This window comes from Xiphophorus maculatus, chromosome 5 (assembly GCF_002775205.1).
Source record: "Xiphophorus maculatus strain JP 163 A chromosome 5, X_maculatus-5.0-male, whole genome shotgun sequence".
Taxonomy (NCBI): domain Eukaryota; kingdom Metazoa; phylum Chordata; class Actinopteri; order Cyprinodontiformes; family Poeciliidae; genus Xiphophorus; species Xiphophorus maculatus.
In genome coordinates, this window is record NC_036447.1 from 15,164,567 (window position 1) to 15,179,738 (window position 15,172).

The 15,172-nt window shown below is 37.1% G+C and overlaps 3 protein-coding genes and 1 long non-coding RNA gene across 6 annotated transcripts; all 4 read right to left on the reverse strand.

The window, feature by feature from the left end:
* Nucleotides 1–1,975: 1,975 nt before the first annotated feature.
* Nucleotides 1,976–3,364, reverse strand: LOC102233861 (ELMO domain-containing protein C-like). Its single transcript, XM_005807158.2, has 4 exons — nt 3,274–3,364; nt 3,115–3,188; nt 2,378–2,428; nt 1,976–2,268 (listed from the first exon to the last, which is right to left on the reverse strand). Exons 2-4 carry the CDS (start codon nt 3,169–3,171, stop codon nt 2,137–2,139), a joined length of 240 nt encoding a protein of 79 aa, XP_005807215.1. The 5' UTR covers nt 3,172–3,188; nt 3,274–3,364; the 3' UTR covers nt 1,976–2,136.
* A 778-nt stretch (nt 3,365–4,142) lies between these two features.
* On the reverse strand, nt 4,143–5,120 carry LOC102233678. Its single transcript, XR_312784.2, has 4 exons — nt 5,065–5,120; nt 4,906–4,979; nt 4,537–4,581; nt 4,143–4,428 (listed from the first exon to the last, which is right to left on the reverse strand). It is a non-coding gene; the product is annotated as an uncharacterized LOC102233678 (long non-coding RNA).
* A 1,257-nt stretch (nt 5,121–6,377) lies between these two features.
* LOC102233423 lies at nt 6,378–9,043 on the reverse strand. 3 transcript variants are annotated; one of them, XM_023334437.1, is made up of 10 exons: nt 8,979–9,043; nt 8,816–8,881; nt 8,691–8,726; nt 8,561–8,608; nt 8,229–8,474; nt 8,059–8,115; nt 7,856–7,975; nt 6,795–6,818; nt 6,624–6,707; nt 6,378–6,548 (listed from the first exon to the last, which is right to left on the reverse strand). In XM_023334437.1, exons 2-10 carry the CDS (start codon nt 8,876–8,878, stop codon nt 6,513–6,515), a joined length of 714 nt encoding a protein of 237 aa, XP_023190205.1. In that variant the 5' UTR covers nt 8,879–8,881; nt 8,979–9,043; the 3' UTR covers nt 6,378–6,512. The 3 variants fall into 3 exon arrangements, with proteins under 3 accessions (XP_023190205.1, XP_005807214.1, XP_023190206.1); XM_005807157.2 differs by having other exon boundaries at nt 6,795–6,821; XM_023334438.1 differs by lacking the exon at nt 6,795–6,818.
* Nucleotides 9,044–11,382: 2,339 nt separating this feature from the next.
* LOC102233160 (non-classical arabinogalactan protein 31-like) lies at nt 11,383–12,797 on the reverse strand. The gene is made up of 8 exons (XM_005807156.2): nt 12,707–12,797; nt 12,602–12,616; nt 12,390–12,512; nt 12,244–12,315; nt 12,096–12,161; nt 11,823–12,008; nt 11,688–11,738; nt 11,383–11,593 (listed from the first exon to the last, which is right to left on the reverse strand). The coding sequence occupies exons 1-8, from the start codon at nt 12,752–12,754 to the stop codon at nt 11,534–11,536; spliced, it is 621 nt and encodes a 206-aa protein (XP_005807213.1). The 5' UTR covers nt 12,755–12,797; the 3' UTR covers nt 11,383–11,533.
* Between the last annotated feature and the right edge of the window lie 2,375 nt (nt 12,798–15,172).

Consider the following 15,172-nt stretch of genomic DNA (forward strand, 5'->3'; position numbering starts at 1 on the left):
TGTTTTGTGTGAGTTTGCAGTGAAATAAATATCCACATTTATTCTGAATGCTACATATAACAACATGTGAAATCGCTTTTGTGAGGTTTTGAGTTTTCTGCGTGTTTATTTTGGTTTCTGGGTCAGTTGAGTCTCTGTGTTGTCCCTTGATTGATCCCAGCTGTGTCTCGTTGCCCTGATAACCCTCTGGGTATTTAAATCCACATGTCTCTTGTTTGTTGTGTGATGTCATTGTCTCTAGCTGTGTTACCAGTAGCTAGCAGTGTCTGAGCGCTTAGCCTTCTGCTCACCTGTTCTGCCTTTATTTTGTGCTTTATTCTTCATTAAACCATTATTTTCTCTAATACCTGGGTCCAAATCATAACATCTTTCCTAAAACAGTTTTTGTTTTGGTTCAAAGATAATTTTGAATGTTATAGACTATTTTCTCAGCACAGGACACAAGAGGGACAGAAGTTCATCCAACATGATGGGTGGAAATATGACTGTCCAGTTGCTCCATTGGTGCTGCTACAATTTCCATCAGTAAATGGCTAAAGGAATAAATTGAATTGATCATCACAGGCACATCCTTTCACAGTCTTTAGAGCAAAAGTTGAAGCTGTATCTGAAGACTTTCAATTTTGTGCCTTAAGTGGACCTTTACCCAGAGTCTCTCAACCTTCAGTTGTCATCTCTGGTGTACTGTCCCTGAGTGTGGAAACAACATTTCTATCACTCTTAATTCTTTCCAAGCTAGTATGAAAATTACTGTACCTCCCACGCTTTTTTGTTGCAAGAAAAAACAAACGAAAACTAGTAAATGTGTGAAATGACATTGTATTGTTAGCATATTTCAGCTAAGGAGTGATTTTCAGAGAACTGCAATCTCACTAGTAAGTTGCAGCTTAGACAAAATAAGAGGCTGCAGTTGTGAGCATTTCTTCAAATGATTCTTCATGTGGTCAAATTGAGTTTTTTCTCTCTGGCAATGTGTGACAAAGTGGTTCAGTTTGTGTTCACCACTTGTCCCTTATTCTTATTTCTGATACATTTACTATTGGTTGAACTTGTTTATTTTGTTTCAGAGTATATTCATGGTATTTGTGTTTCTTTTTACTTACCATTGTTTGTCCCTTGTAGATCTGCAGCAGGGCAGGAGTATGGGAGGGGCCGGCCCAATATTTCCTGCTTAAATGGCTAGATGATGTTGCTGATTGCCTTGCTGGGTTCTAACAATTAGAGGGTTTTCTTTGAGTATTGATCTGTTTGTTTTTCTTTAAAGTAACTTTTTGAGTTATCTTACAGGGTTTATTTTGCAGACTATTTCATTATGTAGATGAGTTTGTAAATTAGATTAATAATTTAATTTTTTTTCTGTTTAGACTTTGTTTTTTTTGTTGTTTTTTTACCTGTTTAATTGTGGCTTGGTCCACTCATGTGCAGGTGTGTTGCCAATTGGCTATACAGAGAGTGTTTTTGGGAAGCTCGAGAGAAAAGGTGGTTGTCAGAGTGTGAATAAGCAAATAAAAATTAATCAGAAGACTCTGGAAACTGGTGGCTGGTGCTGTTTGTTCTTGTTCACCTTGTGACTCATTGACCACACTATTTTACACAATGACTTGTTTTTATTTTCAATAAAATGTCTTACTCAGACATTAGTAAGACTTTTATTGTCTTACTAAAAAGACAATAAAATGTCTTACTAGTAAAACATTTTACTAATGTTGTAGGTGCTCCACATGGAGCTAAGCAGCTTCATGTGGAGCTAAACACATGGAGATGCTTAGCTCCATGTGACATTCACTACTAAAGTCCATGACAGATGTTTAAAAATGTGATGAAACTAAGTAAACCTAAAAAACACATATATTTGAAGTAAGCGGTTCATAAAAATGTGTTTGAAATTTTATAACCTAATTGGATCCTTCACATGAATGCACACAGAGGCTTTAATGATAGAAAAGAATCATCATAATTTTTCTTTTTTTGCTGAACTTTATTGAGCACAAAACCAAACATGACAGCAAGTTTGATCCGTGATCAAACTTCCAACGATCTTGGAAACTGATTTCCAATATCATTGAAAATTGAGAGTGAAAAACAATGACAACTTTCTCAACACATGACAAATTTTCTGATGTTCAAGACTCCATTTTATGCAGTAGTAGCAGCTGCTGTTGTTGTTGTAGGTGCTTTTGTAGTTGTTGTAGTTGTTGTAGTTGTGGTAGTGGTGGCAAGAAGCCTGAAAAGCAGGGATAGCAGGGTGGACAAGTTGTTTGTTGAGACCTGTAAGAAAATCATAAAGACAGTTAGAAATTTAACAAAACTATACATCAATTATGCAGTAGATGTTGTAATTTTGTGGTATGTAACAGAGGAAATAAATGATTCTCACCTCATTGGAGTCTGAGTCAGAGTTAGAGCGAGCAAATCGCTGGTGCTCCATCTGAAGAGAACAAAGAAACTCAGTCATTCTGCAGATGGCTTTGACTTCAGTAGACCAAATTAACTTCTTACTATTTCATGTTTAGTGGTTTTACGTTTCTGTACTTGCTAATACACATACATGTCACCTGTCTCATTTAACAGAACCTATACAGCAGCCATTGGTGGCTTTCCTTTCCATTAAAATCTAATTGTCAGCAAACAGAGTTTAGTTGAACAGAACCCTTGGAGGAGTACAAAATACAGTTCTGCTAAGAAATATTTTTACTTTTTTTCTATTAATTTCTTTACCATAACACAATCAAGAAATGAAATGGGAATCTTCTAAATGTCAATGTAAAACTGTAAAACTGTCTCTAAAATGATCTGCTTTTGTTGACTTTTTCACAGAAAAAATTATTTATGCTATTCAATAGATTTTACAGCAATCAAACGCTTCTTGAAATTGCTTGCCCTTATAATTGAGGTTCAAAATATTACCTGGCTTACATGTGCAATAGGTGCTTGAAAACTCTGTTAGAAATTAAATGAGTGCTAATAAATGTATTGAGATGTAAGTGAAACAAAAAAATAAACTGCAGTCATGATGCACAAGAGGAGAATCAATATTCACTGCAAAGTAAAATTAAAATTTACATATTTAAGCTTCTTTACAGTCCATTAAAAGAAAAATTGCTTATCACTTACTGGTGTAGCCATAATGAGGCTCAGGAGGCATCCAAGAATAAGTGCTACCTTCAGCATGGCTGCAGTGATTTCAGCTGTTGGAACATAAATAAAGTCTTTATCAAGCAAACAGATTGGTTCAGTTGAATAAAGAAACTAAGCATAAATTCATATAATCACCTTAGAGTCTTCTCTGCTTTGAATGACTTGACAGGAAGGTTGTGTTGAGCTGAAGTTTGGACTCCATTTATATAGAGTATCTGGATCAGGGTGTTGAGAAATTTTCCATTTTAAAAATGCAACCTAGTTGTAATGTCTAATCAGGGATTAGATACGGAAACCACACCTTGACAGCTGTGATAACATGACCGCATGTTTCTTTTTTTTACATAATCCATAAATCCACAAAATTACAGCAGAAGATTTTTTCATTCTTGATCCCTTAGTGTTGAAACTAATTGATGCCAGACCTTTTGACATCACAGGCAACACCCAGAAGAGTTTACAGTCAAAGATGTCCACTCATGGTTTTTTTTTTTATGTATTGCAAAATATCTAGATATTTTCTCTTCAATCAGCTTGAATTGTGTTATGAAAACTTCTGTCATGTTTGTATCAATAATATTCAAAATGTTATAAATGGGACAGCACAAGTGCAAGTCAAATCTTGCACATATGCACTTAATTACAGCACAAGTTCATGTCGTTCCTGAAGTCTTTCATTTCTTCAAATGATTCTTCATGTGGTCAAATGGAGTTTTTTTCTCTCTGGCAATGACTTGTTTTTATTTTCAATAAAATGTCTTACTCAGAGCTGCTTTGCTCCATGTGACATTCACTACTAAAGTCCATGACAAATGATTAAATATGTAATGAAACTAAGTAAACGTCACCCATCTGTTTATCATTTGCCTTCAATTCACAATCAAACACACATATAGTTGAAGAAAGCGGTTCAGAAAAATGTGTTCAAAATTTTATAACCAAATTGGATTCTTCACATGAATGTACACAGAGGCTTTAATGAGAGAAAAGAGTCATCATAATTCTTTTTTTTTTTTTGCTGAGCTTTATTGAGCAGAAAACCAAACATGACAGCAGGTTTGATCCATGTTTCAATGATATTGGAAACTGATTTCCAATATCATTGAAAATTGAGAGAGAAAAACAATGACAACTTTCTCAACACATGACAAATTTGCTGATGTTCAAGACTCCATTTTATGTAGTAGCAGCTGCTGTTGTAGGTGCTTTTGTAGTTGTTGTAGTTGTGGTAGTGGTGGCAAGAAGCTTGGCAAGCAGGGATAGCAGGGTGGACAAGTTGTATGTTGAGACCTGTCAGAAAATCATACAGATAGTTAGAAATTTAGCAAAACTGTGCATCAGTTATACAGTAGATGCTGTTGATATGTGGTTTATTACAGAGACAAGAAATATTCTCACCTCATTGGAGTTCGATCTAGAGCGAGCAAATCGCTGGTCCTCCATCTGAAAAAATTATTTGTTTGCCTTTGTTTACTTTTCAACAGAAAAAGTAATGTAAAAAATTATTCATATCCCTCTTAATAAAAAAATCAAATCAAACTCTTTATAATTGCTGATCAACATTTCTATTATACAATTTTCCTTTGCTGATCACTCTAATTTCTAATCTAATCCCTTCACAGATTTTCTATCATATTGAACTTGGGTTTATTCCTACTCCAAACCATGGATGTTTCTTGCAGAGGTCAAACCATCTCAGCATAAAAAAAAAATTAAAAAAAACTTTGAGAATATCTGACTTAGTTCTTCTACAATATTGTCACTTACTGGTTCAGCCACAATGAGGCTCAGGAGGCATCCAAGAATAAGTGCTACCTTCAGCATGGCTGCAGTGATTTCAGCTGTTGGAACATAAATAAAGTCTTTATCAAGCAAACAGATTGGTTCAGTTGTATAAAGAAATTAAGCATAAATTCAGATAATCACCTTAGAGTCTTCTCTGACTTGAGTGACTGTCCCACAGGAGGTTGTTGTGCTGAGCTGAATTTTGGATTCCTCTTATATACAGTATGAGGATCAGAGAAGTTTGGAAATTTCCCTTGTTAAAAATGTAATCAGGTTGCAATGTCTAATCAGGGATTAGATACACAATCCACACCTTGATAGCTCTTATGTGTAATAAAATTGTTCAATGTCATAATCCATAATAAATCCGTTAAATTACCACTGTTTGCATATCTTCAATTCAATAAATTGAAAAAAAGGGGAAGAAAATTCAAGTTACTGGTACTCTAATTTAGAGTAACTTGGTGAAAAGATGGAACTAACTGTCTGTTGGATTTTAACATGTTCATTTGTCATCTCCTAACGCAACTTTGCACTTTCAAAATGTCAACTTTTCATGCTTTTTAATGTCCTTTTGAAGAAGTGCTAAAGGTTATTGTTGTGACATTTGCAACACAAAATGCTAGTAACTGTCAGGGTTCCTGAGTGCGTGTGTGCGAGTAACGCATCTCTTCCAGCGAGGATCTTGGTGGAGAGCCTGGGCAGCCTTCACAGGTGGAGCTCATCGGCCTCATCAGAGTGCTTGGGATAAAGGAGCAGCAGAGCCTTCACTCAGCGCTGGATGATTAACGTCTACTGGTAGTCACTCTGGCCACCTCTTGTCGGCTATTTTTAGCTTTTGATCAGTCTCTTGAGAACCAACCTGAAGTTCATAGTTCTTGTTTTTGCTTCCTTTAGATTTTTGTCACTGGATCTCTAGAAGAATCAGTTCAACCTTTTCCCCTCCTGTGAAACTCCCCAGCAAGTACCAACCTACCTGCCTGCTCCACTATTCCCCCTCATCTCCACACAGGACCTCTGGGCACCTTTCTTCCACGCTTCACCAAGTCCATTCAAAAGTAAGCTTTTTACATTGCATCTGATCAACTCATTACAGGCCACCAATAACCCAACTCTCATTCCAGACGCCACGGATCGCATGACGCTGCCACTCCCTGATACATCAAGTAGACCTGTAAATTGTTGCTTGTTGTTTGAGGGAAATGAAACCTATACCTAATTAAACTTGTTGATTTCTGCATGTGGGTCAGAAGATTAAATCCGATCATGTCAGTAACATACTTAATCTTAAGAAATATATGAAGTGGCAGCATCGCCTTTTACGGGTAGGCAGGATTTTTGTATTTACTTATCTATTTATTTTGTACTATGCCATATTTCTGAATGCAATATTATTAAAATTGAAATTTGAGACAGATGCAAAATCAAGAAGATACACATTCAATTGAAAACAATTTCATTTGATAAAATTATTTATTTATTTATTTAAAATGTAGTCAAAGCAAAGAATAAGTTTCAGTTAAGTTGTGGCAAATATTCCCCCAAGCCTTTTCCCCTCAGCAGTGATGTTTCTTCTTTCCTTGTAACATCTATGGCTCAAACAGGAAGGGAAAGCTGCCATTACCCTGAAGAAAAAAATAATGTAATTAAGTATGGGAAAAAAATTCTCAACAAATAGTTTGCATATGTGAATAGAGAACCTCATCAGTCCCAGGACCAGTTGCATCACCGCGGGGATCAGGGGGAACAGTGGTGGACTCTTTCTTAGGCCCTGCTGGCCATGTCTGGCAAAGACCACAGAGAAAGTTACGGAATGATACATTTTGAGAGCAACTGTTTAAAACAGAAAAAAACAAAAATAAATATTTCACCTTTTCTGTCTGTATCTTAGAGCCCTGCTAAAATAGAAGGTGAATTACAGTTAGATCAGCCGATTTCAAATGTGTATGCGCTAATCACAACGCAGTTTGCAAATTATTAAAAAGCACAGAGTTGACTCAATAAAGAAAAGATGTAAAATTTCCTAGAATTTCTATTTCAAAAAATACATAATTTCTGTTTCAAGCCTGAAGTGCATAAAATGTTGCTGAATAGATAATACCTACTTATTAAATAAAAGACAAAAAATCACACTTTAGTGTCACTGGGGCATACATACTGCAGGTATGCATTAGAAGAAGTATAAGCGAGTGGCCAACACTGTCAGTGGTGCACCAAGCAGACAGATGAGCTGTCTGGTTGGTTTAGTAGCCAGACGTCATTACAACACACTTACCACATCCACGCTGCTCTGACTCAATAGACTCAGCTGTTATTATCATTAAGCCTTAGCGTTGAGTAATCTAAGTTTATTGCTCAAGCTTTTAATTCAAAGTGATACACACAGTAAAATGATTTCATTGGTTTAATTTAAACCACAATGATCACTGAATGATTTTCTAAGAGAATCATAATTAGACAGGTTATCATAGCTCCGTAGCCATACATTCTTGGTCTATGTTTATGTCCTAGATTTGTTGTCCTTTTTCATTATTCCTTGCTGTAAAGCACTTTGTGATTCTTCAATTGCGAAAGGTGCTACATAAACAAATTTACTTCTGAATTACAAGAAATCTTATTTGAATAGTACGTATTTCTACATCACCTTTCCCAGACAACAGTAAAAATATAGTAAAAAGCAGCAAAAGCAATAAAAATACAAAGAAAGAGACATTTACTAAGGTGCATCTTAACAACATAAAATTCTCACAGCAGGAAATGTACCAGTCAGGATAAAATGCTTGCTTAAAAAAGAATGTCTTTTTAAAACACCAGTAGAGTCCAACGATCATAAATAGTGTAGGAGTTAATTCCCCAATCTTGGACTATTTATCTATTCACAAATATACAAATATATATATATATTGGAAGGTATTTTCTTTAAAAAAATTACCTGCAGTGGGAGTTGTGGTCTTTGTGTGGTTCTTTCCAGTTTTTGCTGTCCATTGTTGGGCAGAACTGCAGGGTTCCTCTGCTGGGCATAGCCATACCGGGGTATAAAGTAAGAGTAGCCCTAAAAAATAATAATAATAATTAATCATCTAAATTTTAATTAACATGATGCTTACAAATGGGTCAGGTTGTGTAAATAAAAACCTGCTGTCTGTGAAGCTGTGGGAATCCAAAAGATGGATACTGAAACTGTGGATACATCTGCAAGAAACATTGAAATAAAAAAATAAACTCTTATCAGTGTGGAGATCCTTGCGTAATGTGCATTGGTGAAACAATCTAATTGCGTGATCCTTAAGTTGTTGGTCTGTTACCTGGACCGGGTTCTGGGCTTGCTGAGGACCGTTGGGATTGTTGGGGTCTTGTGCTGGTCCAAGCTGGTCTTGCTGCCCGTTAGGGACAAGCATGGGTGTTAGCTGGTTGCCTTGGTTGGGAAGCAGCAGCTGTGGCCCCTGGGGACCAAAAGGACCTGCCAGTTGGGGGTTCAAATTCAACACCTGTGGGGTGAGCAAGACTTCTGGGGTTTGCTGCTGCAGAACATACTGGGGTAATATTGAGCCCTGGAGAAAGTAAAAGCACATTTTAATCCATTGTTTTAAATGTAGAGAACAGGAAAACGGAAATGTTTTAGCAGCTTTTTAAGCACCTGTGTTTGTCCAAGAGCTGCAAGAGTCAATCCATTCAGTCTCAGGATCTGATCAACAAAATGGTGAAATTAGATCAACTTATTTCATTTATTGCATAACAACAAATGCAGATATTTAAATGTGATTTACCTCATTGCTGTTGCTTGCAATAATTCCAATCTGAACCTTCAAGAAGACGTGCAGAATATTTAATCTAATGTTGAAATAACATACTTTGTTCTTGTGTAATAATGTTGGATCTAATTGAAACTCACTGGCAGAGCAAGGCTTGACCTAAGAAGGCAGATTACCAGAAGGGCACTTTGCAGCTTCATCATGTCCTGCAGTGAGTCGAAACATGCACGTTTTGTTAAAGGTTCATAAAATACCAGTCGCCTCAAACATCTTCAAAATCTCAGGGCGTCAAGCTCATCTTACCGTTGCTCTTCTCTTCTCTCCCTTTCAGTGTCTGCCTCCTCTTTCAGGTTCAGATGCCTTTTAAATTGTCAGAATGTGAGTTTTAATAGTCCACTAGCAACTCATCCCGACAATATGTGGTCAGAATGACAGACATTTCTCATGACAACAGACTCAGACACTTACAACATAGAACTGCTAAGTCTGTCATTAAATGTAAGTCATGTCTCTGAGCACCATGACATGCCCTGTGTGGAGTTGTTCATAACTCCGCAGAGATTCATAATCTCTGACTGTGTGTACTTTCTACCTGCAGAGATGACAGAATCTGCAGACTGTCTTAGTTTTTTGCACCTCGTTGACACTTTTTCATATCTTCGACAAACTTACTCAAGACACTCATTCTCTTCGTGATTACATGCATGTGTTAACACTGGTAGCATCTAATTAAGTGCATTAGGAGGAACACAATTTTTTGCATGTCATGAGAAAAAAGGAAGAAAAAAGGGAGCAGAGAGCTCATGATCAGACATTTGAAAAATCATTCGTGCCAGGTGGATAGATCCTGATGTCTAAAAGATCACAGTTAATTCTGTTACAGTAGATCCTGTCTGCAGATTTACCTGCTATACCTGCTTTATCCTTGTTAGAATGACCCAGTTAAAATCTGGACGTAAATCCAATTGAGGACTTTTAGGAAGACATGAAAATGAAAGTTCACAGATGCTTTCCTTTGCAAATAATAATGGTCTAAAAGTTCAGTCTTTAGATGTTTAAAGCTGTTAGAGAAAAGACTTACAGCTGTAATTGTAGTTCTGTAATGCACAGTTCAATTTGTGTGTTGACTCACACTTTGATTGAAACCCAATCAATTTTCTTTCCACTTCAGATTATGCACTAAACCAAACATGTGTGACTTTCACACATTGTTACAACCACAAACTTCATTTTGAGGCCGTGGCATAGTGCAAAAGTTGCAAAAGTACACTTTTTCACAGTTCTTTAAATAATGGTTTCAATCAGCCTTCAGTAAAAAGGCTTTCTGCCAGTCTCTGGATTTCCCTAGGAGCATTTCAGTTTTCTATTTGATTGATTTTATTTCATATTGTAAATCCATAGATTTTTTTTCAATTTGTTCTGTGTTCTGGTTTATTTCAGTTTGGAGTTTTTTTCGGTTCTCAGACCATGTCCCAGTTTTATAACTACCATAACTTTCCCTCATTGCATATCAAACTGTATAGCATTTATTTGTAGTTCTTTTTGAAACACTCTCTTAGCTATCTTTCATGCTGTATCTCACCTCAGTTTTATTTATGACTTGCCCTGTTGGTTTATGTTTTAAAAAAAATGCAGCTTCAGATTCTTTTAAATTCACATTGAACTTTTAAATTTAAAGTTCAATTGTTTTTAAATCCCTTGTGTGTAATGCATTTTTAGTTTCCATTTTGGACCTTTATTCAAAAAGGCCCATCTAAACTGTAACATATCAAGCTATTCTCACTTTTTGGGCTGCTGGAAGTCCTAAAGTTTGTTGAAGACAGGTAGAGGTAGCTGAATCAATACAGATATTTCAGTGGAATAGGCTAAGCATTTCTAAACTATCCAGTTTTTTTGTACTTTTTTTTTTACAACCAACCAGTTATAAAACCTACATGTTGAAGTTAAAACCTAATAATGTTGCTTGTAAGCTTGTAAATTGTCACTGACAACCTTTATTGCTTTGCAAACGTATTCTAACTCCGTGTCTTTTACATTTTGTCACAATACAGTTAATACTCAATTTATTTTATTGGAATTTCATGTAAGTAACATCAAATTGCAAAATAGAAGAAAAAAAGAATGAATGTTCTTTTTTTTTTTACAAATAAATATGAGATGTATAGCATACTTTTTTCTATTCCCTTTACTTCAGTATGCCTAAATAAAATCCAACCAGCTGCCTTCATGTCACCTAATCAATATCAATATGTAAATTTGTGTGTAATTAAATAATAAGTCCAGCAGTTATGGAGGATGGACACCAAATATTCCAGATTCATGTGATTCTTTTTAATTTACTGTTATGTGGTACATTGTGTTGGTCAGGCACATAAAATACCAACAAAATGTTTTGAAGTTTGTGTAACATGACCCAATGTGAAAAGGGATGTGAATACTTTTGCATCCCTTTGGCCACATGCCAAACAAACACTCTTGAAAATGTATGTAAGCACAACATAGAAGTATTTTAATTGGTTATCAATAAAATTCTACTCTTCATTGTCATGTCCTGATATTATACCCTTTTATAAATCTTGTAGCTATTTCAGAATGATAAGTTCTTTGAGTTTTGTTTTATTTACATTAAAATGATTTTGCCCTTTAGATGGCAGCAATGACCAACAACTAATAACTCATAAATGAAGCCAAGTGATGAACTGCATGCTGATTTCAACATAATTTCTTTATTGGAAACAAAGGTACAAAAACTGATTGATTTTGTTTTTGATTCAAATCATGAAGACACATAGAGTAAGACAACATGAGACGTCTCTTTGTGCCATGGTGTAGGATTTTGACATATTACCAACATGAACTTAATTAGCATCCTTATTGTTACAAGGAGAAACTGTTGTGGACTCAGTGGGACGTGGAATCTGTAGGCATATGTAGGAAACAATGGAAAACTTAATAAACATGCATGAATGGGCTCACAACTCAGGAAAAATCAGATGAAATTCAATGTTATACCTGTGTGTCCACAGAAGACTTTCCTGCATTTTCAGATTTCACAGTCTGACGCTGCAGAGAAACATTTAAACCCATGAAATAAGTACATCTCACAGACACTCCGAGTACTACTTATGCACATTCTCCACTTCTTACCCTGAATCTTCGGAGTGGATCAGGCTGAACCAGAGGCTGAGCAGGAGGCTGAGCAGGAGGCTGAGCAGGAGCTTGAAAAGGAGCCTGAAAAGGAGCTTGAAAAGGAGCCTGGAAAGGAGCCTGGAAAGGAGCCTGAAAAGGAGCCTGATAGGCAGGCGGCTGCTGCATGACACCACCAGCCATTCCCTAAAACAAAACAGAAAGTCCTCACAATTCTAGGAATTTAATCCTAAAGTAATAATATCTGATCTTCAGAGAGAAGTGAGTAATTACCATTTGAAGTTGCTGAGGAGGATTCATTTGGGCCATTTGAGGAATACCCATCACTGGGAACTGGTACTGAACAAGACAGACAAAATATGAGCTTTAAAAGTCTGAAACAGCAAAGGGGAAGTTTTGTGTCATTGTTGAGACTGCTAACCGGATTGACTGCTGCAGGGAACATGTTAGGAACTGGAGCTCGAAGAGCAAAGGCAGGGAGTCCAGGAACAATCTGTGAGAAGAAAGATGTTCAATTTGTCACATATCTTCATATTAGAGTAACAAGAGATGAGCCTGTGGACTAACCTGAGCTAACTGGGGCTGCCCAATTAAACCAACTCCACCACCAGCCATCAGAGGGGGGTTCAAACCACCTCCCATCATCCCATTAAGCATCCCAGCATTCATGGCTGCCAACAGTCTCGCGGTCTGCAGAAAACATTAGATTATTTTTTTCCAGTTGTCTTCGGCCTCCTGATAAGTCACAAATTATGCCTACATTCATGATTGTTTCTCACCTTGCCCCCGCTGACCTGCAGAGAATGAGAAGACAAGATATTACATGACTGTGCAACAGAAAGTCACCCAAACTAAACAGAAAGATGCAGACAAACTACACTTACACTGGAGGTGACTGCTGCCACAAACACAGTGAAGAGAAAAAGCTTCATTTTAGCACCTTGAAATCTGCAAAAAGCACTCTTGCTCCAAATATTGGAGGACAACTGTATCTTTCTGCTGTGAGAACTCCTTTTTATGTGTCCCAAAGATTATTATGAACCAATTAGAGAGAAGAAAACGTGTGTTTTTGTACTTTGTATTTGTCACCTGCGTGTCATGGGAAGTTGTGAAATGACATCTTCATTATGAAGCTTTAAGGAAGGGTAAAAGTCACAAGTTACTATTTTTTTTTAAGATTTTACCTTGGTAACAATTGTTCTCCAAGCAGGTGAACGACCACAGAGAGATGACAGAGGGTTTTGGTGTCTCACATGGAGCTTTAGAGGTTGGTGGAAGCCACTGACTTACAAACCAGTAAGATCCCTTTAATTAAATGTTGTGGATTGTGGTTATTGAAGAAAAACATATGACATCATAATTGTTTTGTATCTAACCATGAAAAACTAATTTAAATGTCTACTTACAGTTTATTGCCAAATCATTTATATCTCTTGAACCTTTTTCTTTTTGTCATGCTGTAACCACAAACTTCAATGTACTTTTTGTGACTTTAGAGGTAATGCAAAATTGAGAAATAGAAATAAATGTTTTTTGTTTGGGGGAAGGTGCTGGGAGACCAATTTGTTTTCATCCCCCTTTAATTTAATACCAGTAAATAAAACCAGGAGAAACTAAATACCTTCATAAATCAGCTAGAGTCCACCTGTGTGTAATTTAATCTCAGTCTTACTGTAGCTGTTCTGTGTTGGCCTGAGGAGTTTGTTAGATAATTTTAGAGAACAAAAACATCATGAAGATCAAGAGACAGAGCAGACACTTCAGGGAGAAGTTGATGATAAGATTAACGTTGAGTTGGGTTAAAAAACTAGATCCCAAGCATTGAAAATTTGAGCGAGAATTAATTACTCAACCCATCAACAAACAAAATGGAAGGAGGATGACACAACTGCGAAGGCTCGTGGTCACTCTGTCTGGAGCAGTTGCAGAGATCCAAAAGTCAGGTGGGAGAATCTACTGACAAAATGGCCTGGCCTTTCTCTGGTAAGAAGAAATGCCATGCGTTTCAGGGTTTTCATTTGAAAAATATTAAGAAACAATGTATTTAAAATATCAAATAAAATTTAAGATTAGGGATTTTGTTTGTAATTACCTAATTCATATTCACTTAAGATGAAAAAGATTCATGCAATTTAATTTCTCCATTATAAGCTTTGAGATGAATTCATTATTTAAATGCCAATCTTGCCAACAGCTTCACATTCATGTCACCAGGATCAGACCGTATGAAGCTTTACATCTGCTGTTCATCTCAACATACTTATAGACATTGATGCATTTCCTGTGCATAGCCAGTGCTTTTTTTTTTCTCACACGGAGGCTGTCTGGGAATGGTTTCTTTGCTGCTGACTGCGCAGCCCACAGTAACACACATAAACACCATGTGGGGAGTCTGGTCTGGACATTTAATCACACACTGCGGTTGTGTTCCTGGTGAAGAATATTTTCTTACTTGGATTTTTACATTGTGAAAAATGGTATTTCCCAACTTGAATATGATCATTTCTCTCATGTAGGAGATTGGATTGGTTGTGTTCAACCCGTCTGGTCTTTAATTAACAACACAAAGTTTCTGCGCTGAGCAATGATGTGAATGTTGTGGCATGTTTTCATGCAAGCCAAATGAGCAGGTTTCAGCCTGGGAATATACTGGAAATAGGAGTTTGTGTCTATATTTACTCAACTCTGACAAATAAATAACGGCAATCTTTGGCTGTTTGCATCATAATGGTGGTGTATGTTCTTTAAAGTTTTATTTACATGGATATACTTTTAGAGCCACATGAAATATAAATAAAACAGTCGGCAAAGTCTGAGAACTTTAGTTTTTAATCATTTTATTGACCATTTGTTACAATAGCAATTATTTTATGAGGCAAATCTCTGAATGCTGTCAATGCGACAGATCTGTGTTGTATGAAGATTGAATAAATCATGAGAACAGCATGGTCTCATTACTGCTGTTTCTCCTCTGTGTCCATCCCGGAGCATTCTTCCTCCTCTTCATCAACGTCAGCTTTCGTTATAGGAGGCTGCGTCCCCCTGAGACGAGCTGCCACCGAACGCAGAAACCTCAGTCTTCCTCTCGCCTGCGCACCACCGCCGCCAGCAGCAACGCCCAGTTGCTGCTGCTGCTGCTGCTGGTTGCTGGGCCCAGCCACTGAGAACAGCTGCACTTGGCCAGGAATCTGCATGGGAGGCTGAGGGCCCGTTCCGGCGTTATTCTGGGGCGCCACAGGAAACAGCATCACTGGCACACTTCCAGCTTGTTGAGCGATCTGCAGATTCCCATTTGCTCCGCCGCCCTGTCCCACAAGAAAAGCCCCACCCTGCTGGAGAGCTGAAATGGG

Coding starts and splice junctions, on each gene's coding strand:
- LOC102233861 (XM_005807158.2), bottom strand. CDS start 3,171: ATGCTGAAGGTAGCACTTATTCTTGGATGCCTCCTGAGCCTCATTATG. Junction 2,429..3,114: donor GCCTCATTATGGCTACACCA/GTAAGTGATAAG, acceptor TGTTCTCTTCAG/ATGGAGCACCAGCGATTTGC. Junction 2,269..2,377: donor CTGACTCAGACTCCAATGAG/GTGAGAATCATT, acceptor ATTTTCTTACAG/GTCTCAACAAACAACTTGTC.
- LOC102233423 (XM_005807157.2), bottom strand. CDS start 8,878: ATGATGAAGCTGCAAAGTGCCCTTCTGGTAATCTGCCTTCTTAGGTCA. Junction 8,475..8,560: donor CAGCTCTTGGACAAACACAG/GTGCTTAAAAAG, acceptor TACTTTCTCCAG/GGCTCAATATTACCCCAGTA. Junction 6,708..6,794: donor CTAAGATACAGACAGAAAAG/GTGAAATATTTA, acceptor GGTCTTTGCCAG/ACATGGCCAGCAGGGCCTAA.
- LOC102233160 (XM_005807156.2), bottom strand. CDS start 12,754: ATGAAGCTTTTTCTCTTCACTGTGTTTGTGGCAGCAGTCACCTCCAGT. Junction 12,316..12,389: donor GGCAGCCCCAGTTAGCTCAG/GTTAGTCCACAG, acceptor TTCTTCTCACAG/ATTGTTCCTGGACTCCCTGC. Junction 11,739..11,822: donor ATCCACTCCGAAGATTCAGG/GTAAGAAGTGGA, acceptor GTTTCTCTGCAG/CGTCAGACTGTGAAATCTGA.